The sequence below is a fragment of the Oncorhynchus masou genome, chromosome 16 (assembly GCF_036934945.1).
Source record: "Oncorhynchus masou masou isolate Uvic2021 chromosome 16, UVic_Omas_1.1, whole genome shotgun sequence".
NCBI classification, from domain to species: domain Eukaryota; kingdom Metazoa; phylum Chordata; class Actinopteri; order Salmoniformes; family Salmonidae; genus Oncorhynchus; species Oncorhynchus masou.
Genome location: NC_088227.1, coordinates 17,824,318 through 17,850,438, shown reverse-complemented (window position 1 = coordinate 17,850,438; position 26,121 = coordinate 17,824,318). Strand labels below are relative to the sequence as shown.

Sequence of the window (26,121 nt, the reverse complement as noted above, 5' to 3'; positions counted from 1 at the left end):
GTGTTTCCCTGTTATGACTGGCAACTATTATGACAGATGGCCCGTATCTCTGTATAGAGACGGGAGGAGGAGCTGCATGGCTCGTAGCTAGATAACTCTTCCTTGGTGTGGAGAGGCCTGGCATATTGCAACGTTGCAAAAACGCACTCGAGAGTGTAAAGGTTGCTAAGATCTATACACATAATTGCACATCCTATAGGTATGTTTCTGACTGGGTCACTGCCCTGTCTCTCTCCAGCCGGTGTACTGGCTTTAAGAGCTGTGTTTATACAGAGCATTTCTCTGGCACCTCTGCTATGTAAACTCTGCCCTAAATTCCATTTCACAGGGACTTCTCTACCCTCTCTCCTCCGTCACTATCTGATGGAGAACACCTGGGAAATGCCTAATCTGGCCTCGCTGCAGAGATGACAGAGGTATCTTCCTTCTCCTCTCCTTTAAACCTCAGCCAGCTCACTGACTGACTGAGCATCGGCCCTTTCATGTGCTGGACTCCGTTAAGACCCAATCTAGCCTCTCATTGCCAGAGTGAAATATGCTGCGACATATCGCTCTCATTCTCAACCAAGTCACAGCAGGACTATTAGCGTTTAGAAGCAGCACTGTCTGTGTTGAATGTACAGTAGTATATTTCTCCATGTGGGTCCCTGGCCCTACAGTAGCTGTGACCATGTGTATATCCTCCAGTCTGTCCAATTAGAGCCTTGGGGAGCTTGATGAAATGCTTTCCGTGTCATGCAAAGCAGAGAGATTGATGTAATGCTTGATTTTCCCAGCCAATCCCCTGCCTGCTCTCCTCCCAGCTAGCTAATCCCCTCCCTGCTCTCCTCCCAGCTAGCCAATCCCCTGCCTGCTCTCCTCGCAGCCAGCCACTTGGCAGAAATCGTCATGTCTCTCACGAGAAAGGGAGAGGAGTGGAGGAGAGAGAAAGGAGGCTAGAGGAAGAGTGACAGCCTCCATCTAGAGTTACCAGTGGTCATGATATGTGTGCAGGGAGCTGGGTGGGGCTTGCTGGATGGATGTGGCTGTGGTGATGGTGGATGATGTGTCTATGTGATGATTACAGCAGTAGATGGATCAGGTTGCCTCAGCTGATTCTAGGTCTGCGGTAACGTGGCTTTCTCGAACCCCTCCATTACTCTGCTGACAAGGTCAGGCTGTTCTGTGTGTATGTTCGAGGTTTGGCTCTTGCTGACACCCACACAGCCTGTGCTGTTAATCCTAGACACTGACCTGACTGCTAGAGGAGAGACTTTGATTTCTCCTGGCATGCTTCAGGCTGAGGAAGAGGATGGAGGAAGAAAGGTGCTGCTGAGAATTGATGACTGTGTATGTCTGTCTCCAGGGCCTGAATCTTGGTCTTGACAAAGGTCAACCTGACCGCAGTTACTATGCCAAATACAGGTTTAGCAGGTGTGTTGGTTTAACCATATTACCATGGCAACCACTCCCTCCCCCTGTCTGTTTCTCTCTTTCTCTCCACTTTCTCCCCTGTGGCCCTCTGTGGTCTGGTCATGTGACCAGGGTCAGTGCTTCGCTTGGCAGTGGTTAGTGATAGCCTAGGCAGGCAGAGTGTGGTTTCGTTTGCCCATCAGTTAGCCAGTTAGGCATGCTGTTTGCCAATCAGTTAGCCTACTATGGCGCCTTCCTCCATCACTCTCCCCACTGGCCCAGTGCAGTTCTGACTGGAGCCAGTCAGATTAGAATACTAATGCTGACACAGGCAGGATGCTGTCGGGCCCCTCTGTGTGTCAGACATGTCAGTCCCATGCTGTAGTCCAGCGCGCACGCACACACGCTGACTCTCTCACAACCCTCTCCTTGTCCCCTGCTTCTCTCCCCATCGCTGGGGAAAAGTGGAATGAAGATGTATATTAAATGGGGTTAATCCATATAGGTCCGTATTACCTGTCTATTTGCTGAAGGTTTCTCATGTCAGATGAATCGGGTCAATGCAAATCGTGTTAACCTAGCATTACTTTAGATAGTAAAGCTACACTGGGCTTTATAGGGCGGTGGGTTTATCGTCTGACTAGGATTGCAATCATTCAGATCATGTAGGATTTAAAAAAGGCCACATCTGGCATCGAACAGATTCTATTGTGGTCATATACACTGAGTGTACAAAACATTAGGAACACCTGCTCTTTCCATGACAGACTGACCAGGTTGAGTCGAAGTGAAAGCTACGATCCCTTATTGATCCACTTCAATTGGTGGAGATGAAGGGTAGAAGACTGGTTAAAGGATTTCTAAACCTTGATAATTGAGACATTGATTGTGTATGTGTGCCATTCAGAGGGTGAATTGGCAAGACAAAATATTTAGGTGCCTTTTTGAAGAGGGTATGGCAGTAAGTGCCAGATGCACCGGTTTGAGTGTGTGAAGAACTGCAACGCTGCTGGGTTTTTCAAGCTCAACAGTTTTCTGTGGGTGTTTCGACTCTGTCAATCACCATATTCTTATCGGCAGACTCAGTAGCCTCGGTTTTTCTGATGACTGCCTTGCCTGGTTCACCAACTACTTTGCAGACAGAGTTCAGTGTGCCAAATCGGAGGGCATGCTGTCCGGTCCTCTGGCAGTCTCTATGGGGGTGCCACAGGGTTCAATTCTCGGGCCGACTCTTTTCTCTGTATATATCAATGATGTTGCTCTTGCTGCGGGCGATTCCTTGATCCACCTCTACGCAGACGACACCATTCTATATACTTCCGGCCCGTCCTTGGACACTGTGCTATCTAACCTCCAAACAAGCTTCAATGCCATAAAACACTCCTTCCGTGGCCTCCAACTGCTCTTAAACGCTAGTAAAACCAAATGCATGCTTTTCAACCGTTCGCTGCCTGCACCCGCACGCCCGACTAGTATCACCACCCTGGATGGTTCCGACCTTGAATATGTGGACATCTATAAGTACCTAGGTGTCTGGGAAGACTGCAAACTCTCCTTCCAGACTCATATCAAACATCTCCAGTCGAAAACCAAATCTAGAGTCGACTTTCTATTCCACAACAAAGCCTCCTTCACTCACGCCGCCAAACTTACCCTAGTAAAACTGACTATCCTACCGATCCTCGACTTCGGCGACGTCATCTACAAAATAGCTTCCAACACTCTCCCCTGCAAACTGGATGCAGTTTATCACAGTGCCATCCGTTTTGTCACTAAAGCACCTTATACCACCCACCACTGCGACCTGTATGCTCGAGTCGGCTGGCCCTCGCTACATATTCGTCGCCAGACCCACTGGTTCCAGGTCATCTACAAGTCCATGCTAGGTAAAGCTCCGCCTTATCTCAGTTCACTGGTCACGATGGCAACACCCACCCGTAGCACGCGCTCCAGCAGGTGTATCTCACTGATCATCCCTAAAGCCAACACCTCATTTGGCCGCCTTTCGTTCCAGTTCTCTGCTGACTGTGACTGGAACGAATTGCAAAAATCGCTGATGTTGGATACTTTTATCTCCCTCACCAACTTCAAACATCTGCTATCTGAGCAGCTAACCGATCGCTGCAGCTGTACATAGTCTTATCGGTAAATAGCCCACCCAATTTTACCTACCTCATCCCCATACTGTTTATTTATTTACTTTTCTGCCCTTTTGCACACCAATATCTCTACCTGCACATGACCAACTGAATATTTATCACTCCAGTGTTAATCTGCAAAATTGTAATTATTTGCCTACCTCCTCATGCCTTTAGCACACAATGTATATAGACTCTCTTTTTTTCCCTACTGTGTTATTGACTTGTTTATTGTTTACTCCATGTGTAACTCTGTGTTGTCTGTTCACACTGCTATGCTTTATCTTGGCCAGGTCGCAGTTGCAAATAAGAACTTGTTCTCAACTAGCCTACCTGGTTAAATAAAGGTAAAATGAAAAAAAAGAATGGTCCCCCACCCAAAGGCCATCCAGCCGACGGCAGGCCATCCAGCCGACGGCAGGCCATCCAGCCGACGGCAGGCCATCCAGCCGACGGCAGGCCATCCAGCCGACGGCAGGCCATCCAGCCGACGGCAGGCCAGTGGTAGAAAACAGGTCATTGATGAAAGAGGACAAAGGAGGCTGACACATTGTGCAGAGCCACAGACGGGCTCCAGTTAAACTGACCGTCCAGTACAACATTGCTGCCCAAAGACCCATAAAAGAATGCACAACTCATCGTACCTTGACACGTGGTGTATGGTAGTCATCGATGACCTTGTGCCACAAAAATCAAGCAACTTCGGTTGCAGTGAGCAAAGGAACGAAAACACTGGACTCTGGGGAATTGGAAAAACATTGCCTTGTCCGATGAATCCCGGTTCCTGATTAAAAAAATATATATATTCTTCCTTTATTCAACCATGTAGGTCAGTTGAGAATAAGTTCTCATTTACAACTGCCATATGGCCAAGATAAAGCAAAGCAGTGTGACCAAAAACAAGTTACACATAAACAAACGTACAGTCAATAACACAATAGAAGAAAAAAATTGTACAATGTGCAAATGTAGAAGATTAGTGAGGTAAGGCAATAAATAGGCCTTAGGGGGGAAATAATTACAATTTAGCGTCAACACTGGAGTGATAGATGTGCAGATGATGATGTGCAAGTAGAGATACTGGGGTGCAATATAGCAAGGAGACAATTAACAATATGGAATTGAGGTAGTTGGGTGTGCTATTTACCGATGGGCTGTGTACAGCTGCAGCAATCGGTATGCTGCTCTGACAGCTGATGCTTAAAGTTAGAGAAGGAGATATAAAAGGAAGTGTTGGCTTTGGGGATGACCAGTGAAATATACCTGCTGAAGCGTGTGCTACGGGTGGGTGTTGCCAACGAGAGCATACAGGTCGCAGTGGTGGTTAGTATATGGGGCTTTGGTGACAAAATGAATGCCGCTGTGATTGACTACATGCAGTTTGCTGAGTAGAGTGTTGGGGGCTATTTTGAAAATGACATTGCCAAAGTCCAGGATCGGTAGGATGGTCACTTTTACGAGGGTATGTTTGGCAGCATGAGTGAAGGAGACTTTGTCGCGAAATAGGACGCCGATTTAATATTGGATTGGAGATGCTTAATGTGAGTCTGGAAGGAGAGTTTACAGTCTAGCCAGACACCTAGAATAGGTGGACAACTACAAATACCTAAGTCAGAACCGTCCAGAGTAGTGATGCTAGTCGGGCGGGCGTGTGCTGGTAGCAATCAGTTGAAGAGCATACATTTAGTTTTACTAGCATTTAAAAGCAGTTGGAGGCCATGGAAGGAGAGTTGTATGTTTCATGCGAATGGGAGGCATGCAGGCTGGTCAACATTGCAGGCTGGTGGTGGTGTGGGGTGTTTTATTCATGGCACACATTGGGTCCCTTGATAAAAGTGCAGCAACGTTTGAACGCCACAGGATATCTGAACATCGCCAATCAGGTTAGTCCCTTCATGGCTGCAGTGTATCCATCTGCAAATGGATCCATCTTTTTTTCCCAGCAAGATAAAGTCCCATGCCACAAGGCTAGGATTGTCCAGGAATGGTTCCACAAACACGACAGGAATTCAGCATACGGGAGCTACTTGCTTTACTGTCCAGTCACCAGATCTCAATCCAGTTGAGATGGAACAACCTATTCAGAGTAGAGATCTACTACCAGCCAACTTGACACAACTGTGGAACGCATTGTAGTCAACATGGGCCAGCATCCCTGTGGAACACTTTCAACACCTTGTAGAGTCCATACCCTGACGAATTGAGACTGTTCTGAGGGCAAAAGGTGGTGCAACTCAATATTAGGAAGGGTTTCCTAATGTTTTGTACACTGTATTTAAAACGGGTCTCTGTCTACATTGTTTGTAACTTGAGATGGACGGGAGGGAGAGATGGGATTTGACCTTTTTTATTTTTTATTATATATATAATCCCTCCCGTGTGTGTGTGTATGTGTGTGTGTGTGTGTGTGTGTGTGTGTGTGTATATATATTTACCTCTGACATATTCCTGTGCTGATGAAAGTGCCTTTACTCCTCTGCTCTCGTCTTCTGGGGAGCTGAACTGTACAGGTATATTGAGTCAGGGTGGGCTGAATTCCCCATGGGATTGTTAACATCCAGACCTCATCATGCAGTGGCTAACAAGCCTTTGTTGATTACAGTCCTGCTTTGTTACTGTTCAAATGACCTGCCAGTGTACATTGACTTGGCAGTGCCACCTGTTGGGCTGATGGGGAACTGCAGGCTGTATATTTAAATGGGAAAGATGACAACAGTGATGTGGTGAAAAGCAATCTAGTATTACCGAATTAGTTATGTAACTCCTTTTGCTTGTTGCAATTCCCATTCTTCATTTCAAAAGACTTGAAATGATTTCTTCAGAGATGCTTTACTGTGGTGTCTACGAATGGAGCTTTTCTTTCAAGCTCTAGCATATTGTTGTCTGCATTGATGTCAGTTGATTGATGTGTGTCACACTGTATGTGCACTATACTGGCCGTCATCATAACTTCAGCACGGTCTCTCAAACCCATCAGTCTGCTCTGCAGTCCTGGACCCAAGACAAGTCTCTCTTGTTATATTCAATCACCAGCCAGGTCCAGAGAGCCTCCCTGGCCTGATCAGCTATAGTTTAAGTTCCCTTCTAATATCCCCCATCCCACTCTTTAATATCTCTCCTCCACATGGCTTTCCAGAAGGCCGGGTGAGGATGAAAGCAGCCATATTTTTGCCCAGGGACAGAGGAGGAGTGTGGGGGCCATAAATCAGCAGATTAACGCTGCGCATGAGGAGGCAGGGAGATTTTGGGAATGTGAAGCGAGTCGAGGGATGAAAGGAGCTATAATGGAGTGAAGCTGATTTATCACCTCTGCTATGAGGCTCGGGTCAGGCCTCTGTCAGAGAGAGACTAGTCAGTCTGGGCCCCTCGGAGCAAAGAGTAGACTGTCGGTCTGTCTCCGTCTGTCAGTGGAGGCAGGCCTGAGGTGGGTGAGTTAGCTGGTTAAGTCCATGACTAAATGCAGTCAGCATGCAGAGGGCCACACCACAGCTCTCTCGCCTTTCTGCCTTTTTGTCAAGTCCACTCCTTTAACTTCAAGGACATTGCTGCCTGTGTATGTCTTGATTTTGCATGGTCAGTGAGTGCGGATGAGACTCATCATGACTCAGGGCTGTGTTTCTTGTAATAGGAGGGTGTGTGTGAGCTGAGCTCTCCCAGGTGCATTCTGGGTCTGTAAATAAACCAATAGATGAACACCTAGTCACAGGTTAGGAATGAGGTCATATAGATATCTTTGTGCGACTCTTTCTGTATATTACCCTCACTCACACAACGCTCACCCGTTTTCTCACACACACACACACACCATATTGAGCAGGGGGTTTTAGGAAGTTTTCTCAGAGGTGAGGAAACACACGGTGACTCTCCTGACATCCATTGTTCTGGTTGGCCTGACATCACTCATTCCTCCTGCTCTCATTGGCCAAGAATGAGTGTCTGTGGCCCATGAGCCCATGGGGTGAGGCTGATGTGATGTCACATGCTGAGGGATTGGACACAGCTGACACGGAAAAACCAGATCATGCTTGGTCAGTGCACTGCCCAGTGGAAGACCAGATCATACTGGACCAGTGCACTGCCCAGTGGAAGACCAGATCATACTGGACCAGTGGACTGCCCAGTGGAAGACCAGATCATACTGGACCAGTGGACTGCCCAGTGGAAGATGATCACCTGGCTTTTTATTGTTTGGGTATAAACATCATGCGACCTGTGAGTGCTGTGTATGTTGTCCCTGGCTTCACCTGTGTGGAGTGCAGTTGTCACGACAAGGTCCTATGTGATCATGTAGGGCTATTTCTGTTCTTAGCTGAACAGACTCTGAGAGGAGCGCTGGAGTGTAGTCTGCCTGGGAGAGGAGCAGGTAGGCTGAGCTGGCTGTTTCTCACACACCCACACACAGACTGCTACCTGCACACCTCCCTTCCTTTTAGGTCATATGATGAGCATTAGTAGGCCTGTCTGTCCTCCTGCCCCCGACTCTCTCCTAAGGCCCTTTTTTTATAATGATCACACTTGTTACCACCATTCTACATCCTGTCTAAACTGTCCACAAAAGGCCGGTTTAGCTAGAAATGACAGGCGCCTATAGATGTTGATCGTTGCCACTTGACCAAGGGCGATCTCCAAGCTTGACGTGGTCAGGGGTCTAGGGGTGGTGGGAAATGAGCTCTGTATGCTATTATAGTGGAAGTGTGCTCTGCTATTAGACGCAACACTTATAGCGAAGTCTAATTTTCTTGCTCCCATACACAAGCGAAATGCTTGTGTTCCTAGCCCCAACAGTCAAATCAAATCAAATTTATTTCTTTAGCCCTTCGCACATCAGCTGATATCTCAAAGTGCTGTACAGAAACCCAGCCTAAAACCCCAAACAGCAAGCAATGCAGGTGTAGAAGCACGGTGGCTAGGAAAAACTCCCCAAAAAGGCCAAAACCTAGGAAGAAACCTAGAGAGGAACCAGGCTATGTGGGGTGGCCAGTCCTCTTCTGGCTGTGCCGGGTGGAGATTATAACAGAACATGGCCAAGATGTTCAAATTTTCATAAATGACCAGCATGGTCCAATAATAATAAGGCAGAACAGTTTAAACTGGAGCAGCAGCACGGCCAGGTGGACTGGGGACAGCAAGGAGTCATCATGTCAGCTAGTCACTGGGCATGGTCCTTGGGCTCAGGTCCTCTGAGAGAGCGAAAAGAGAGAATTAGAGAGAGCACACTTAAATTCACACAGGACACCGAATAGGACAGGAGAAGTACTCCAGATATAACAAACTGACCATAGCCCCCCGACACAAAACTACTGCAGCATAAATACTGGAGGCTGAGACAGGAGGGGTCAGGAGACACTGTGGCCCCATCCGAGGACACCCCCGGACAGGGCCAAACCGGAAGGATATAACCCCACCCACTTTGCCAAAGCACAGCCCCCACACCACTAGATGGATATCTTCAACCACCAACTTACCATCCTGAGACAAGGCTAAGTATAGCCCACAAAGATCTCTGCCATGGCACAACCCAAGGGGGGGCGCCAACCCAGACAGGATGACCACATCAGTGAATCAACCCACTCAGGTGACGCACCCCTTCCAGGGACGGCATGAGAGAGCCCCAGTAAGCCAGTGACTCAGCCCCTGTAATAGGGTTAGAGGCAGAGAATCCCAGTGGAAAGAGGGGACCCGGCCAGGCAGAGACAGCAAGGGCGGTTCGTTGCTCCAGAGCCTTCCCGTTCACCTTTCCACTCCTGGGCCAGACTACACTCAATCATATGAGTAAAGACTTAAAGGTTGAGACCGAGTTTGCGTCTCTTACATGGGTAGGCAGACCATTCCATAAAAATTGAGCTCTATAGGAGAAAGCCCTGCCTCCAGCTGTTTGCTTAGAAATTCTAGGGACAATTAGGAGGCCTGCGTCTTGTGACCGTAGCGTACGTGTAGGTATGTACGACAGGACCAAATCAGAGAGAAAGGTAGGAGCAAGCCCATGTAATGCTTTGTAGGTTAGCAGTAAAACCTTGAAATCAGCCCTTGCTTTGACAGGAAGCCAGTGTAGGGAGGCTAGCACTGGAGTAATATGATCACATTTTTTGGTTCTAGTCAGGATTCTAGCAGCCGTATTTAGCACTAACTGAAGTTTATTTAGTGCTTTACCAGGTAGCCGGAAGGTAGAGCATTGCAGTAGTCTAACCTAGAAGTGACAAAAGCATGGATACATTTTTCTGCATCATTTTTGGACAGAAAGTTTCAGATTTTTGCAATGTTACGTAGATGGAAAAAAAGCTGTCCTTGAAATGGTCTTGATATGTTCTTCAAAGGAGAGATCAGGGTCCAGAGTAACGCCAGGGTCCTAAAGTTTTATTTGAGACGACTACAACCATTAAGATTAATTGTCAGATTCAACAGAAGATCTCTTTGTTTCTTGGGACCTAGAAAAAGCATCTATGTTTTGTCTGAATTTAAAAGTAGAAAGTTTGCAGCCATCCGCTTCCTTATGTCTGAAACACAGGCTTCCAGCAAGGGCAATTTTGGGGCTTCATCATGTTTCATTGAAAAGTACAGCTGTGTGTCATCCGCATAGCAGTGAAAGTAAGCAGTGAGGTAGTACCTAACAATTCACAACAATACACACATCTAAAAATAAAAGAACGTAATTAAGAAATATAGAAATATTAGGATGAGCAATGTCAGAGTCCGGAGTATAAATATATATGTATATACTGTGCGTGTGTGATTTTTATAGACATTGTGGACAGTATGTGGATAGAATATTTGTTGTATATCTGACGAATACGTGGATATAGTAAATGTACAGAAATAGTTAAATAGGATGGCCTTGACTTGTGGATTCCATGTCTGTGTACATTTCCTGGCTATTGCTGAGTCACTGTAGCTACGGAGCGCCTGCTTCTCTATTGTCCAGACAAACAAGGAGAGCAGGTTCCTCCAGAGTCTTCCCTCTCTCTTCCCTCCATCTCCTTCTATCCTTCTCTCTCCGTGGTGAGTTAGAAACAGGAGCAGCTATCCCCCCCGACTACCGTCCTCTCCTCTTCCCTTTACTTCTTATCTTGTCCAAGAAATATCGCTCAAATTTCAGCTGCAGGTTGGTTATGAGGTTACTGGTGTCAAAATAAGGCTGCGTTCAACAAAATCTATGTTTTTACTCCGGTGAAAAATTTGATTTTTCAAGACGCTCAGTGTTGGTGTAGCATGAAATGTTTCTTATGAAAGTGTGAGAAAGGAAGGATGAAGCCAAACTTGGCCCTTCAGGTCTTCAGCTGTGAATTGAAACGAATGACCCCTCACCCCTCTCTCTTCTCATCTTCCCTCTCTTTCAGGACTTGGAGTTCCACGGCGTGATGCGTTTCTACTTCCAGGACCGCGTGGCGGGGAACTTTGCCACCAAGTGCATCCGCGTGTCCTCCACGGCCACCACTCAGGACGTCATCGAGACGCTGGCCGAGAAGTTCCGGCCCGACATGAGAATGCTCTCCTCGCCAAAATACTCCCTCTACGAGGTCCACGTCAGCGGGGGTGAGTGGAAGGATGGGTGTGTGTGTTTCGGTGGGTTGTTTTGTAAGTAGACCAAGGTTATTAAACAGGTATTATGGTTGACCACACCCAGCATTAGACTGCTAACATTCAACATCAGGTTGCTTATTTGTTTGGATATGTGGTTTGAGTGAGCCTCTCTGTTTGGGTCACGAGACAAAGACTGTTAGCCTGCACTACAGAGAAGCCAGGAGAGCAGGGTCCAGCTCCCATGGTGCCTAATGGGGCCTTGAGATCAGCAGCCCTCAGTCCAGGCTTTGGTATCTCTTCATATTGAGGGAGGAGTAGCGTGTACTGTACGTGTGTGTGCCTGCATAGTACAGTTGTGCTTTTATATAGTCATATTTTAAATCTCCACAGTCCTACTACATTTGTCTGTCAATCATTAATGCCATATCCTAAGCGCATCCTAATACTTTATCCTAAGCTTATTCTGTTTATTTATGGTAAATGAGAGTATACAGCCCAGAGCGAGCTAAGCTGGCTGTATAGTGTGGGCTAGCAGGGTGTCAAGCAGTGTGTTAAGTGGTTGACCCCCCCCTCTCTCTCTCTGGCAGAAGAACGGAAGCTGGACCTGGATGAGAAGCCACTGGTGGTGCAGCTCAACTGGAACAAAGACGACCGCGAGGGACGCTTCGTCCTCAAGAACGAGAACGACATCATCCCCAAGGTGAGTGACGACAGCAGCAACAAGGAGCAGAGCGGTCTCAAGCAAGCCTGGCTTCCAGTATGCTTCTGCTAGACATAAAGCAAGTACTGGACTATATGGTGTGGGGATTTGGGGATTCCTGTGACTGTGCGTTGCATCATTGGAAAAGAGTAATGGACCCAGTCTATTCTTAGATTTGGCATCAGTGAAATGACTCAAAACTGCTGCACTGCAGGACCCTCGTGATGACAACACAATCAGATTGCTCTGCCTCTGTAGAACTGTAACTAAATACCCAACTGTCAAGTCCACTGCTATGATCTTGTTAGTTCCTATGATCCTCTGATACAATGAAGTGCCTCCTGCTCTGAAACTTCTTTAGTGCTCTTTAGCACCCTAGAGAGATGCAACTGTTTTTATTTTGTACTGTGCCACTTGACCTGGAGTAGCTCGGCTCCCCGAACCGGTTTCCATTTCCTCAGCCAAATATGTTCTCCCCCCTGGCCCAGGATATAAAAGCAGTAGTGTGTGTGTGTGTGGGGGGGGGGGTGTTTGTGTGAGATGTGAATGAGTTATGTGTGTTTCATCTCTTGGGATGAGTGGCTACACTCTGACCAGTGTGAGGATAATCAACCACCTCTGCCCAGGGGAGCAGTAAAAGAGCTATAAAACACACACACAATTCTCCTACCCAGTCATCACTCCAGTCATCACAGGGGAAGCAGATCTTAAACTACACTTATCTCCTCATAATGGCAGCACCTCTCCTCGCCTCCTAAAAGCATCTGCTACTAGAGGTACATAGAGGGCTCCCCAAAAGGCTTTTAGGCTGAAATGTGTGTGTGAATGAGTGATAGGAGATCAGGAGTGCTTTTGGGGAGTGGAAAGAGATCGAGTCTTCTCAGAAGAGTCCTCTGCTCAGCCATTTGACAGGGCATTTCTGGAAGGCTTTAACACATCTAATGCTTTATGGGGATTTAGACTCTAACTGATCCCCTCTGAAAAGGCTCTCGCTCTCTCTGCTTTCTTTGGCCAAGTAAGTTCACATTTTGGCTTTTGATTGAACTCTCACCCTGTTCTGTCTGTCAGCTGATGGTTTTATTCGGCTGGCTGGTAGAGTGGTGCCCAGACCCCTAGGCCTCAGGCTCTAGGTGTTAAGTTGGCCCCGTTCCAACTCTGTGTGGAGGCCTTGGGTCACTAAGACCCTCAGCCCAGCCAGTCCCCCTCTCGGGCCCCCTAATACCACTGATCGCCTTAATAAAACACTTAGTAACAAACCTCACACCCTCTCACCTATCGTAACCTTTCCCCTTGTCTGTCTCTCTCGCTTCCTCTTGTTTTCTCTCACAACAGAAGATACAGAGCAACGGCCCGGAGAGGGAGAAGGAGGGAGTAATCCAGAACTTCAAACGGACACTGTCCAAGAAAGAGAAGAAGAAGGAGAAGAAGAGAGAGAAGGAGGCTCACATTCCGGATGGAGATGAGCAAGCACTGAACAGAGAAGATGGGTAAGGAGTGCAATGTCACTTGTAGGTGTGTGTGTGTGTGTATATACACATGGATGTGTGTGTGTATATAGATAGATAGATATAGATAGTGTATAAAGAAGTAACCTGCATGGTAAAGTAAATATATTTCTGTGAGTAGGTTTGCAGTGGAGTACTTCTGAGTGTTGTGTTTCTCCTGCTCCTCCAGAGAGAACTCCAGACTGGCGGCGGAGGTGTACAAGGACATGCCGGAGAACAGCTTCACCAGGACCATCTCTAACCCTGAGGTGGTGATGAAGAGGAGGAGGCAGCAGAAACTGGAGAAGAGGATGCAGGAGTTCCGCAGCAGCGACGGCAGGCCCGACTCTGGTAGGGTCCCTGGACTCCTGGATCTACCAATTTAAAATGTGTTACTTTGATTTGAATAGGACACTGTGATAGCTGAGCCATTGTTAGTGTGTGAGAGAGAGCGAGATATGCCTATAGGCCAGTCCAAATCCATTGTCTCTTGTCCCGGTCCTATCTGTTGCCAGGAGAGAACACCCTGTCTCCATACTGTAATTACATAAGGCCTGGGCCAGACAGAGCAGGGGGCCACTCTAATCTGCTTTAGCCCATGTCCTCAGTGAACACCACACACTGGCTGGCACTGCCAGGTCTCACATCTTGTTCCCAATGGCTTACAGCCTCTGCCAACCATGGGAGAGACACCAAAAATGTCCGCGGGAGTTTTTTTATTTTGCAGGCCGAACTCTATCCCAAATCTGTTTTGGTCAAGTGGTGACACTGACATAACTGTTTTAAAAATGTGTTGATCTCAAGTGTTGTTTAGAAGAAGTACAAATATTTGTTTTTAATCTAGTTTAATCTGATCCTAGATCTGAGGTTAGGGGCAACTTTCTACCTCTGGCCACGTCTTTACTTAGACACATGAGGGGAGGGCTTCTTTGATTTATCGTTATTCCACGAGGTGCTCTTTGATCATGGGGTAAAATACTATGGAACAAACAGAAGTTGATACTGGATAGTAAACTGCTGTTGTGCAAACAAACTTCCAGAAGTAGTCAAGGAGCTCTCATGTAGTGAAACCATGTAAAAAGCCTTTAATGCATTACGGCTAGGTAGGGCAAAAATAAATGAACGACTCGTCGGAGCGACAACAGCCTTCATCAGGGTGACAAAGAATAGTGGTGGACAAAACACGTTTATATGGCAACTCTCACAGGACGTGACTCAATTCATTGTAATTGATAAAGAGGAAAAAACACCTTCAAGATGCAAAGAGGAACAGAATAAACATGGGATAAGGAGAATGCAACACCACCAAATGAAATGCAATATCATAAAAGGAAAAAACAAACTGTACACGAGCTCATGTTAGCAAACTTCTGAATAGAGAACAACAAAATGAAGAACAAAAACATTTGACACGTCTTACAGGAAGGGAGAATACTTAATTTCCTCATATACACCTGGCAATGCAGTGGCCCTTATTCTAAAGATCCAGTCTAAAGATCCCCTGTCCTCCTGTGTAAAAACACCCACACGGGAACTCCAACCACTCCACACACATGTGGTGTTGCACTCGACAGACTCTCGGTCCCTGAACGGATTTGTTTTTACAATGTGATTTGCAGATGCCACATGGGAAGTTGCTTGGGGAGCCAACTTGGCTTAGTTAAGGGGGTGTGGTCGCTGCGCACCAACGTATCCTTGAAGGTAGGGGACCTTCTGTAAGGAAATGCTGCTGGTTCAGAGAACACATCAACTTATGATCACTTTCGATGATACTCCAATTGTGTTTAATGATATCCTGAACCCTGGCTGCCTCCTTGCTGTGGTGGTTCGGAGAGTAGATTGGTTTGGTGGGTTTGAAGCCTGTGGGTGTCTGTTTGAGAAGTCTTTCTCGTTCCGGAGGTTTAGCTTTGGTGAGAGACTTGTTTTAACGCTCGGTTTGCATCCCTGTTGTTAACTGACTTGCCTAGAGGTTCCAGTAAAAAAAATACAAAATAAAATAAATGGAAAAGTGTTAATTGAAGGAGAAAGTCAGCAGAGGGCGTACTTGCCTCTGGCCTCAGTTGGAGATAATGCTTAAAAGCATCCAGACTGTCATTCTGTACAATATTGTTGTGAAGAGATTCAACATCCATTGTTAGCAGATACGAAGGTCCATCTTTGAGCTCAGTGTGAGTGGCGTCTTGAAGGAAAGAGATGAGTTTGGACACTAGGCTTAATGTAGAAATGAACATGCATGGAGGCATGCTCTGATATATAGTATCATTGTTGCTTGTGATTGGCCTTCCAGGAGGGTTATGAGGATTCTTGTGGGTTTCTTGGTAACATGGAGCAAGCAAACTTAGGATGGGCAGGGAGAAGGTAATATTAGGGTCACGTAAATTGCCTCCAGTGTGTCAGTGCGCTCTGGGTCGTTCATAAAATCAGAGCGTTGTCAGATTGTCTCTTCATAAGTTCAGAGTTTTCACACACTGGACGCTCTGGCTGAGGAGTAGGGTTGATCTGGGAGTTCTGACCTCTCAACGGCAGTCGAGCACCCCAAGCCAACCGGCTAACGTTGTCTAGCTTGCTATCTCCTTCCAGACACAAATGAGAGAACCTCACTGACCATTTTACTCACCCTGGCAGAGCTGGTGAGGCTGTTTTCATGTAATCTGGAGCGTTAAGGGCTAACTGGTGCTGCGGTTACTGGCACGGTCATATCCAACATTAAAGACCTTTACATTTCTTCACTACACGGGTGCCTTGATTACTTCTGGAAGTATGTTTGAACAAAGGCTGTTTCTGCATTTACTTTTTATTTATTTTTAACTTCCAGACTTTCTCCTATTGAGGGATATCCAGACCTCAGATGTTATGTAATCTGGAGGCCTGAACCATAAGCCCTCTGGCCTGGTCTGCTGGTTCACTCCCAGCTAAAATGCCATCTATCTGACACGGACATAAACCCCCTTCCCAGTTCCTCCTCAGTCTCTCGCTCTCTCTCGCTCTCTCTCGCTCTCTCTCGCTCTCTCTCTCTCTCTCTAGTCCCAATCCAGAGGAGTAAATCCCTGTGTGAAATGGGCAAGCGTCCTAGACCTACATCCCTGTCTGTTAACTCCGAGCCAGTCTGTAGTCTGATAGAGAGAGAAAAGAATGTGTGTGTGTGTGACAGTGTGCTGATGGTGAGGTATGCTGCTATGTGGAATATTCCTGCCAAAGGATAACAAAATATATTGAGTACAGATGTGGCATGATAAAATGTGTGTGACTCCCAACTCCTGCTTCTGTCTCTTAGGGGGAACGTTGAGGATCTATGCAGACAGTCTGAAGCCCAACATTCCTTATAAGACCATCCTGCTGTCCACGACAGACATGGCAGACTTTGCTGTGGTGGAGGCCCTGGAGAAGTACGGCCTGGAGAAGGAGAACCCCCGGGAGTACTGCATCGCCAGGGTAAGAGTCCGCACCCCCATCCCTTACCAAGAACAACTAGACCTTACTCTCCCCCCCGTTGGAAGCCAAATGTGGTCCTGGAGAGCTTTCATTCCGACCCAGCGCCAACCCTCCTGTTTCAACTCTGAGTCTCATCTAGCCATCCACACTCTTCCTAGTCGTCTGTCAGATTAAAGCGGGAAAGGGACTGTTGGCACAGTCATCTGTTTGGTTGTAATTTAATTGCATTTCTTCAAAGTGCCAGGCCAGCAGGTGTGTGTGTAGGGAGTCCCGGGCAGGGATGACAGAGTAGCAGCAGAATGGCTGGCCTAATCTCTCCTGTCACCATGTGACCGACATCTCCACGCTAAAGTGCTGACCTTCGCCGCCACACACCTCCTATCCCTGCCGCCTGACAGCTCCAGTCACAGCCAATCCCATTCAGTTCCCCCTCTCTCCAGCCGTCCATCTGCCGTTAATATATACAACATCAAACTGCTGTGACCAGACATGGACAGCGCATGTTTCTCACCAGCGTGTTGGACAGTCAGTCATTACTACAGCAGAGATGTGAGGGAGAGACCATTTATTAGGGAGTGGAGGAGGGAGGAAGGGTTGGACGGGAATAGAGGGAGAGGTCATGTCTGGTGCGTGCAGGAGACATGGAGGGAAGACCTACCAAGGGAAAGGGAGAGCAGCCACTTATTGGCTTATGTTCTAATGGGCAATAATCAAATGGTTTGGAACACATCCTATGTACACCCTGTACACGCGACACTATATTTAAGCCATGGTTGTATGGTCACAAGTCGATGCGTGTTGATATGTCACTCTTCCAGTTGAACGTGTGGTGGTTTTACGGTTGTGTTTTGTGGTCCTGCAGCACACAGATGACAAGTCTGGGAAGGAGATCGTCCTGGACGATACGGAGTGTCCTCTTCAGATCTTCAGAGACTGGCCCAACGACCGAGGTAGTGTTGACGCAGAAGTCTCAATGAAACGTGCCGCTCTAAAGGGAGTTGACCTTACAAGAACAACCAAAAGCTAGTTTTAACCGACTTGGTTGTTGAGGTTTTTGTTCATACATTTTTTTTTCCCCGAACTAGTTCATTGTCTTTATGTGTTGTGTTTTTATACGACGTCCCCCGTCTGTACTGCCCTCTCCTGGTAGCTCTGGGTCATAACGCAGCTCCTTGTGTTGTTTCAGGAGCCCTCGTGTTCCAGCTGAAGAAGAGACCTCCAGACTACGTGCCTAAGAAGGGCCGGAAACCAGAGGACAAGGGCCTCAGAGGGAAGGGCATGGACGGGCCCCTGTACGGCTCTCTACCCCCAGAGAAACTGCCTTACCTGGTGGAGCTCAGCCCAGGTGCATCTCACACACACACACATCGATACAGGTAGACACACACTTGAAGATACACACATTCCCAGCTGACACCGAACACGAGAGCACAGACATTCTGTAAGGAAGGCCCAGTTCTACTCACATAGCCAACAGAACCGTGTAATGGCTGTGTGCTTGTGCACTGACATTCACACACATGTAGCGGCAGTGTAGGCAATATACTGAATGGATCAGACATGCTGATGCCCTGAACTCTCTGTAGTCTCTTCTAACAAGGTGAGTGAGTGGGCCTTAGAAGCATCTCCTGCCCAGTTTATTGTACCACTCCACCAAGAGAATACATCAAGTCTAAGTTAGCTAGTGCTCAGATGTTGTCCAGTAACTTGGCCAGTCCTCACTGCTGGGCTGGCCCTAACAGCTGCTTGTTACCCTCCATGCTGTCCTTACCAACCTATCACCCATACAGTTAACTAACCCTGTCTCTCAGAACCAACTTAACCTCGTCAGAGATTTATTTAGTAGTTACAAGTTATTCAGGTATCTTAAGAGATTCGGTTTGAAGGTTTGAGATCCGTTTGAGTGCATTGCAACAAAAGAGCATGTCTCCCAGGTTAGGGTTTTCTTCTTTCCGCATGAGGGATTCAGGGTGTGTGTTGAGTGTTTGGGGGAAAGCTGTGTGTCTGTGTGTGGAAGTCTGAATTGGGTGTGTGTTTGGACTATTTCACTGCATGGTCACACAAGTATGTGTGTGGACTCTGGGGCCTGTGTGTGTGTGGACTCTGGGGCCTGTGTGTGTGTGGACTCTGGGGCCTGTGTGTGTGTGTGGACTCTGGGGCCTGTGTGTGTGTGTGGACTCTGGGGCCTGTGTGTGTGTGTGGACTCTGGGGCCTGTGTGTGTGTGGACTCTGGGGCCTGTGTGTGTGTAGACTCTGGGGCCTGTGTGTATGAGTGGACTCTGGGGCCTGTGTGTATGAGTGGACTCTGGGGCCTGTGTGTATGAGTGGACTCTGGGGCCTGTGTGTATGAGTGGACTCTGGGGCCTGTGTGTATGAGTGGACTCTGGGGCCTGTGTGTATGAGTGGACTCTGGGGCCTGTGTGTATGAGTGGACTCTGGGGCCTGTGTGTATGAGTGGACTCTGGGGCCTGTGTGTATGAGTGGACTCTGGGGCCTGTGTGTATGAGTGGACTCTGGGGCCTGTGTGTATGAGTGGACTCTGGGGCCTGTGTGTATGAGTGGACTCTGGGGCCTGTGTGTGTGTGTGGACTCTGGGGCCTCTGTGTGTGTGTGGGACTCTGGGGCCTCTGTGTGTGTGTGGACTCTGGGGCCTCTGTGTGTGTGGACTCTGGGGCCTCTGTGTGTGTGTGGACTCTGGGGCCTGTGTGTGTGGGACTCTGGGGCCTGTGTGTGTGTGGACTCTGGGGCCTGTGTGTGTGTGGACTCTGGGGCCTGTGTGTGTGTGGACTCTGGGGCCTGTGTGTGTGTGTGTGGACTCTGGGGCCTGTGTGTGTGTGTGTGGACTCTGGGGCCTGTGTGTGTGTGTGTGGACTCTGGGGCCTGTGTGTGTGTGTGTGACTCTGGGGCCTGTGTGTGTGTGTGTGGACTCTGGGGCCTGTGTGTGTGTGTGGGTGGACTCTGGGGCCTGTGTGTGTGTGTGGGTGGACTCTGGGGCCTGTGTGTGTGTGTGGGTGGACTCTGGGGCCTGTGTGTGTGTGTGTGGGTGGACTCTGGGGCCTGTGTGTGTGTGTGGGTGGACTCTGGGGCCTGTGTGTGTGTGTGGATTCTGGGGCCTGTGTGTGTGGACTCTGGGGCCTGTGTGTGTGTGTGTGGACTCTGGGGCCTGTGTGTGTGTGTGTGTGGACTCTGGGGCCTGTGTGTGTGGACTCTGGGGCCTGTGTGTGAGGCGAAGAATGGCGCTGCATTTTCTCCTTGCTGCAACATTTTCACCCTCTGCTCTGTGTGTGTGTGTGTGTGTCCTCTCTCCTGGCCTCCTCTGGCATGGTGTTTGTTCTGTCTGTCCCTACTGCGGCCTCCTCCTCTGCATGTCTGCTCACCTAGGGAGGGGAAATCACTATGGCTACTACACGTATCAGCACCTGGAAGGTAAACCTGCCTACCCACCACACATGCCTCTCCTCCACTCATCACCAGACCCATCTACTGCTGTGTTTCTCTAGAAACAAGCTGGCTTGTGGTAGAAGTTGCCCATAACTACAGATCTAGGATCAGATTACCCTGAAGATTGAGTATTCTATTTTTGACCGTTATAGTGATGGAAAACGATCTGATCGCATCCGTGGTTAGGTTCAACTTCTACCCACTCTCAAAAGTTGCCCTTTGACACAGATCTCTGATCAGCTTCTCCACCCCCAAAATGCTGACCATAACTATTAAGGGGAAACGGCACAACAGACCTGAGATCAGTGTCTATGGGCAACTAAATGCTACTTTCCTGAATGTCTTTTTGTGCCATGATTCAGCCAGTCAGAGGATGGCCTCACTGTCTAGGGCGAGGTTGTGTGAAGGCTTGCCGCGCGAATGCAGCTCCTTTGCATGAGGCCACGTTTAAGGCCCATGACCAATATTGTTTGGCTTAACATGTTAACTAAGTTCCTGCTTGCTTTTACTAAAATATGTGGTTTACTAATCAAAATGCACAACTGATCTGATCTACTGGTGGTTGTTAGGAATACATGGTCTTGTATGTCTCTTTCCCCTCGTGTGTATGTATTGTGTGTGAGGTGTACAACTCAAATCCCCACACTGTAGTGTGTGTCTCCTGCTGTGCTTCGTAGTGCGCGTTTGTCTCTGTGTCGTGAGTGTGTGTGTCTCTCCATATTGTGTGTACTGACTATCTCCTGGTCTCCACCATAGACGGCTCCGACTCCAGGGACAAACCAAAGCTCTACCGTCTGCAGCACAGTGTCACTGAGTTGGGCTCAGACACGACAGACGATGGCTCCATCCAGGTAAGGACCTTTTTTGTGTGTGGTCACGTGCTACATTGACCTAGCTGTAAGTTACAAGCCTAGACTGGACTATAAGTTAGCTGAGGTCAAGGATGTTGTGATACCAAGTGTATTTTGTCTCCAGCTGTTTGGTCCAGGTATCCTGCCCCACCACTGCAAACTGATGCACACAGAGGGTCTGGTGACAGTGACGCCACACAGTCTGGAGGCTGAGACCTACGTGGACGGCCAGCGTGTCACCGAGACCACTGTGCTGCGAAGCGGAGCCACACTTCAGTTCGGCGCCTCCCACGTCTTCAAGTTTGTGGACCCTAGCTACGACCACAGCATGGGCAAGGGAGGTCCCGGACCGATGATGAGAGGAAGGCACAAGTCAGGGTAGGTGGAGACACGGCTGTTGACACAGGTGGGCCCACACACACACACACACACACTCACTTGGTGGCTAGGTCTCTCATCCCAGTGGTGATAGCAGGAATGGCTTTGAATGAATAGGCCCAGGGACAGGAAGCAGTGACCTGCTGAAACCAGTGTCATCAGACTCAGGATCTGTCCCTCAGCTTGGTGACAGAGGAACACGAAGGTGGCTCTCATCTCAGTCCTCTGAACACACCAGCACAGCTTCCTATTTACACGTGCCAGCCACCAGAGATGACATCAGGTGCAGCCTAAACGGAAGCCTGTTCCCTATATAGTGCTTAGCATTGCAAAAGCATCACAGATCATTGTATTTGGTTCAAAGCGTTCTCTTCGACCTCAACCTGGAGTTGTGCGTTAAAGGTGTGACCGTTGAAGAAGTTGAACTCCCAGGAGTAACATTGGAAGTCAGTTATCCAAGTGATATTGACCATGTTGTTGTGAAGATTGGGAGGGGTGTGTCTGTTATTAAAAAAATCTGTTCTGCATTTTTGACACAGATCAACTGTACTAGTTGTTCAGGCGCTGGTCTCCTCTTGATTACTGTCAGGTAATATCGTCAGGTGCAGCAAAGAACGACCTAGCAAAGCTGCAGCTGGCTCAAAGCAAAGCTGCAGCTGGCTCAAAGCAAAGCTGCAGCTGGCTCAAAGCAAAGCTGCAGCTGGCTCAAAGCAAAGCTGCAAAGCTGCAGCTGGCTCAAAGCAAAGCTGCAAAGCTGCAGCTGGCTCAAAGCAAAGCTGCAAAGCTGCAGCTGGCTCAAAGCAAAGCTGCACGCACAGAAATAACATCAAAGACGCGCGTGATCGTCTTTCCTGATTGAGGAGAAATGTGCTGTTCTTCTCTCCGAGTCTCTTTAAGAAACCTGCGTGTTGAAAATGCCTCACCACTTGCATCATCTGTTTGCGTACACTTCAAACAGAGTGACATGCATATAACCCACCAGACACGGGGTTTCTTCACGGGACCCAAACCAACAACAGATTGAATGCTTCGCTCAGTTACGTGTAGAGCCATGTCATGGTGGAAGGCTCTGCCACCAGAGGTTACTCAGACAGAGAACTAGTTAAAACACATTATCACAGCGCCGCTCCTTTTTCTAAAGATCTAATTTAACTGGCTATATTAATGTGGATATGAGTGGTAGTGCGTAAGTTGTTGTCTTTCGTTGTCTTTCCTATATCTCTTTTTGTTAGTGTCGAAGGTTCGACGTTCGTCGAAAGTGCCATTTGGAATGCAGACATCTTGTAACCTTGTCACCCAGCCCATGGCCTTCCTACTTCCTACTGGTGATTCAGGTCCAGAACTCAGTACACCTCGGTGCATGGGATTTCCTCTGATAGTTGAAGCTTTGATCAGAGCCTATATCCTGTCAGGTGTCCTCGCCACCGCTGTATAACTTCTCTCAAGCTGTGGTTTTACTGCTGTCTCTGTCTGCATCAGAGAAGTCAGTGCTGCTGAATTCTATTTCCAGGGTTCTGACCCTTCTCGAGGTTGTGTGTGTGTGTGTGAGAGAGAGTGTCTGGCGGTGGGATGTGACTTGAGGCCTGGAGTTGACCACACCGCTGCCTTGGAAACAGATTCCACATGGGCATGAGGGGGAGGAGCCATCTGAGCGCAGCAACTCTAGTTGTAATTTAACTCTGCAGAGAGAAGAGGAAAGAGAGGGAGCTGAAGAGAGAGGAGGAGGCAGGGAGAGTGTATTCAAGGAAGGGAAGGGAGAAGAGGGAGAGAGAGTCCCAAGAAGGAGAAAAGGGTAACGGGTGGAGTTATTGCAGGCGAGGGACTGGTACATCGGGGCTGTTGTAGGGACTCAAATCTGGCTGACTGGCTGGGGTGTGGCCTGAAGTGCCTTGTCATTGAAGAGGGAGGGATGACCAGGAGCCTGACACACATGCGCTCACACACATATATACACCGATCACTGATGCAGCCTCCGTGCTCACTATGCACCCTACTCCACCCAGAGAGCGAGACCAGCACAGAGGGTACAGGAAGGGGGCCGCTCCGGTGGGTTCTTCACTTGCCAGGTGAGTGAGAGTCCAGGCTTTTATGGTTAAAAATGGAAGTTAAGGGCCTGGGATCTCGGCTCCGTCCCACAGAGGAGGAGAATGTGTCAATTTAAGTGGACTTCAGCTGCGCCGGTCTCCAGCACAGAGGCTTGTACACTGTAGAAGACGACGGGAGAAGGACTTTCTAGCCCCTCATTGACAGTAGTTGTATGAGGACTCGTCAAAAATATTGACCACATTAGCATGTTGTTATCAGTCGTTAGGCTTCTAGAGTGCATTTGGCGGTTGGAGACCGGCTGTGGCGTTGAATTAGATGTGGTTTTAGCTGTACAGTAATTCGAGGGTCATTAAGTCGGTGTATATCTGGGCTTTTAGTCGAATGATAGAATCCCCATGATGTTAATTTAACCAGCCACGTTGACTTGATGTGTGACATTTGGACTGAACGGCAGGCTGGCTGGTGAATGAATTTACGGTTGTGGATGTAGCCTTAATCCGCTGTTAATGCTGTGGCCTGATGCTGGAGAGGATTACGTCTGGGTGGGAGAGGAGAACGGGAACGAGGGAGTGGGAGGAATTGTGGCAACGAGAATTGAAGGGCTTCAGCTTTTGTGACAGTTCTGATGGTTCTGGTGGATTTCTTGCTTGTTGTACATTGGGCCACGTGTGTTTGCAATGGGACCTCATGCTTGCATCCAATAATTCCATTGCTTTGAACACTAATGGAAATCAAATGACACCAAGGTAGTTCAAACACAGACTGTGGTTTGCATGATGTATGAACGTTTTGTGATTTAAAAGGCTTTTGACTGAATAAGTGGGTACACAGTTATCCTGTATCAGTGCCCTATGGTCAATTACACAGCTTTCAGTGAGGGCTACTGTCACGTTTCCCTCAGGGCAGACAATATGGCTGCTTCATCATGGGGCAGCATGGGAAATTCTAAGGCCTTTTCTTAAGAACAGACAGCTCTCTCACACAGCCACACTGTGTAGCTCCCGGCCTGTCATTGCATGTCACCACTAATGTGGTTAGCTGGATTTAATTCAAGTGTAGTGCAAGGGTATATTTAGATAAACGTGTTCTAGTCATTCATTTGCAGTGATAAGGCCAATGAAAGGGAATTTCTGGCTTTCTGTTGATTGTCCCAGTCCTGGGATGGCAGTGTGTGTACGTACAGCATGTGACTGTGTGTGTGTGCATGTTTATATCAATTCAGGTCATTTCTTCTCAGTAATGGAAGTTCCCACCGCCTTCTGGGAGTTCTGTTCCTGATCTTATTGATGCTCTCTGTCCCTCTCTCCCGTTCTCCCCCCCCCGTCAGTCCCACTGGTCTCTGTCCCCGTCCCGTCCCGTCAGCCCCACTGGTCTCTGTCCTTCTCCCCCCCCGTCAGTCCCACTGGTCTCTGTCCTTCTCCCCCCACGTCTGTCCCACTGGTCTCTGTCCTTCTCCCCCACGTCAGTCCCACTGGTCTCTGTCCTTCTCCCCCCACGTCTGTCCCACTGGTCTCTGTCCTTCTCCCCCCACGTCAGTCCCACTGGTCTCTGTCCCTCTCCCGTCCGCCAGTCTCTGTCCCTCTCCCGTCCGCCAGTCTCTGTCCCTCTCCCGTCCGCCAGTCTCTGTCCCTCTCCCGTCCGCCAGTCTCTGTCCCTCTCCCGTCCGCCAGTCTCTGTCCCTCTCCCGTCCGCCAGTCTCTGTCCCTCTCCCGTCCGCCAGTCTCTGTCCCTCTCCCGTCCGCCAGTCTCTGTCCCTCTCCCGTCCGCCCGTCAGACTCTGTCCGTCCGTCAGTCTGTCCCCCGTCCGTCTCTGTCGTCAGTCTCTGTCGTCCGTCCGTCAGTCTCTGTCGTCCGTCCGTCAGTCTCTGTCGTCCGTCAGTCTCTGTCGTCCGTCTCTGTCGTCCGTCTCTGTCCCCCGTCCGTCCGTCCCTCCTCCGTCTCCCCCCCCCTTCCGTCCGTCTCGTCACCCCCCGTCTGCCCCCCTCCCGTCCGTCTCCTTCATCTGTCTCCCGTCCGTCTCTCCCCCCTGTCCCGTCTCTCCCCCTGTCTGTCCGTCTCTCCCCCTGTCTGTCCGTCTCTCCCCCTGTCTGTCCGTCTCTCCCCCCTGTCCGTCCGTCTCTCCCCCCTGTCCGTCCTTCCGTCCCTAGCTCCCATTCTGTCACTTTCTCATTCTCTCTCTCTGTCCACCTTTCACGCAGGAGTGTTTCTGAAACGACCTTTGACCTGCAAGGGGACATTCACAGTGGGACGGCCCTCCCCGCCAGCAAGGTACGTTAACTACCCTGGTCCTCTGTATCAATGTGTCCATACAGTTGAAGTCGGACGTTTACATGCACCTTAGCCAAATACATTTAAACTCAGTTTTTCACAATTCTTGACATTGAATCCTAGTAAAATTTCCCTGTCTTCGGTCAGTTAGGATCACCACCTTATTTTAATAATGTGAAATGTCAGAATATTAGTGATTTTTTCTTCTCCCCCCCAGCTTTTATTTCTTTCATCATATTCCCAGTGGGTCAGAAGTTTACATACTAATTGAGCATATTTGGTAGCATTACCTTTAAATTGTTTAACATGGGTCAAACGTTTCGGGTAGCCTTCCACAAGCTTCCCACAATAAGTTGTGGGAATTTTGGCCCATTCCTCCTGACAGAGCTGGTGTAACTTGAGTATAGGCCTCCTTTCTCACACACGCTTTCAATAGGATTGAGGTCAGGGCTTTGTGATGGCCACTCCAATAC

At 48.6% G+C, this 26,121-nt stretch overlaps 1 protein-coding gene across 13 annotated transcripts in view; it reads left to right on the top strand.

Annotated features, from left to right (window-relative positions):
- LOC135557576 (afadin-like) overlaps positions 1-26,121 on the top strand; it is a 127,564-nt gene that overhangs the window by 49,924 nt on the left and 51,519 nt on the right. For 6 of the 13 annotated variants that reach the window (XM_064990986.1, XM_064990976.1, XM_064990981.1 and 3 more), the window contains exons 2-12: positions 10,865-11,060; positions 11,636-11,748; positions 13,081-13,235; positions 13,423-13,583; positions 16,507-16,664; positions 17,527-17,614; positions 17,851-18,009; positions 20,046-20,090; positions 20,862-20,956; positions 21,081-21,334; positions 25,579-25,648. In XM_064990986.1, the coding sequence (XP_064847058.1) occupies positions 10,865-11,060; positions 11,636-11,748; positions 13,081-13,235; positions 13,423-13,583; positions 16,507-16,664; positions 17,527-17,614; positions 17,851-18,009; positions 20,046-20,090; positions 20,862-20,956; positions 21,081-21,334; positions 25,579-25,648 (1,494 nt within the window). The remainder of the gene's footprint in view (positions 1-10,864; positions 11,061-11,635; positions 11,749-13,080; positions 13,236-13,422; positions 13,584-16,506; positions 16,665-17,526; positions 17,615-17,850; positions 18,010-20,045; positions 20,091-20,861; positions 20,957-21,080; positions 21,335-25,578; positions 25,649-26,121) is intronic. The other 7 variants (XM_064990978.1, XM_064990984.1, XM_064990977.1 and 4 more) reach the window with 3 other exon arrangements.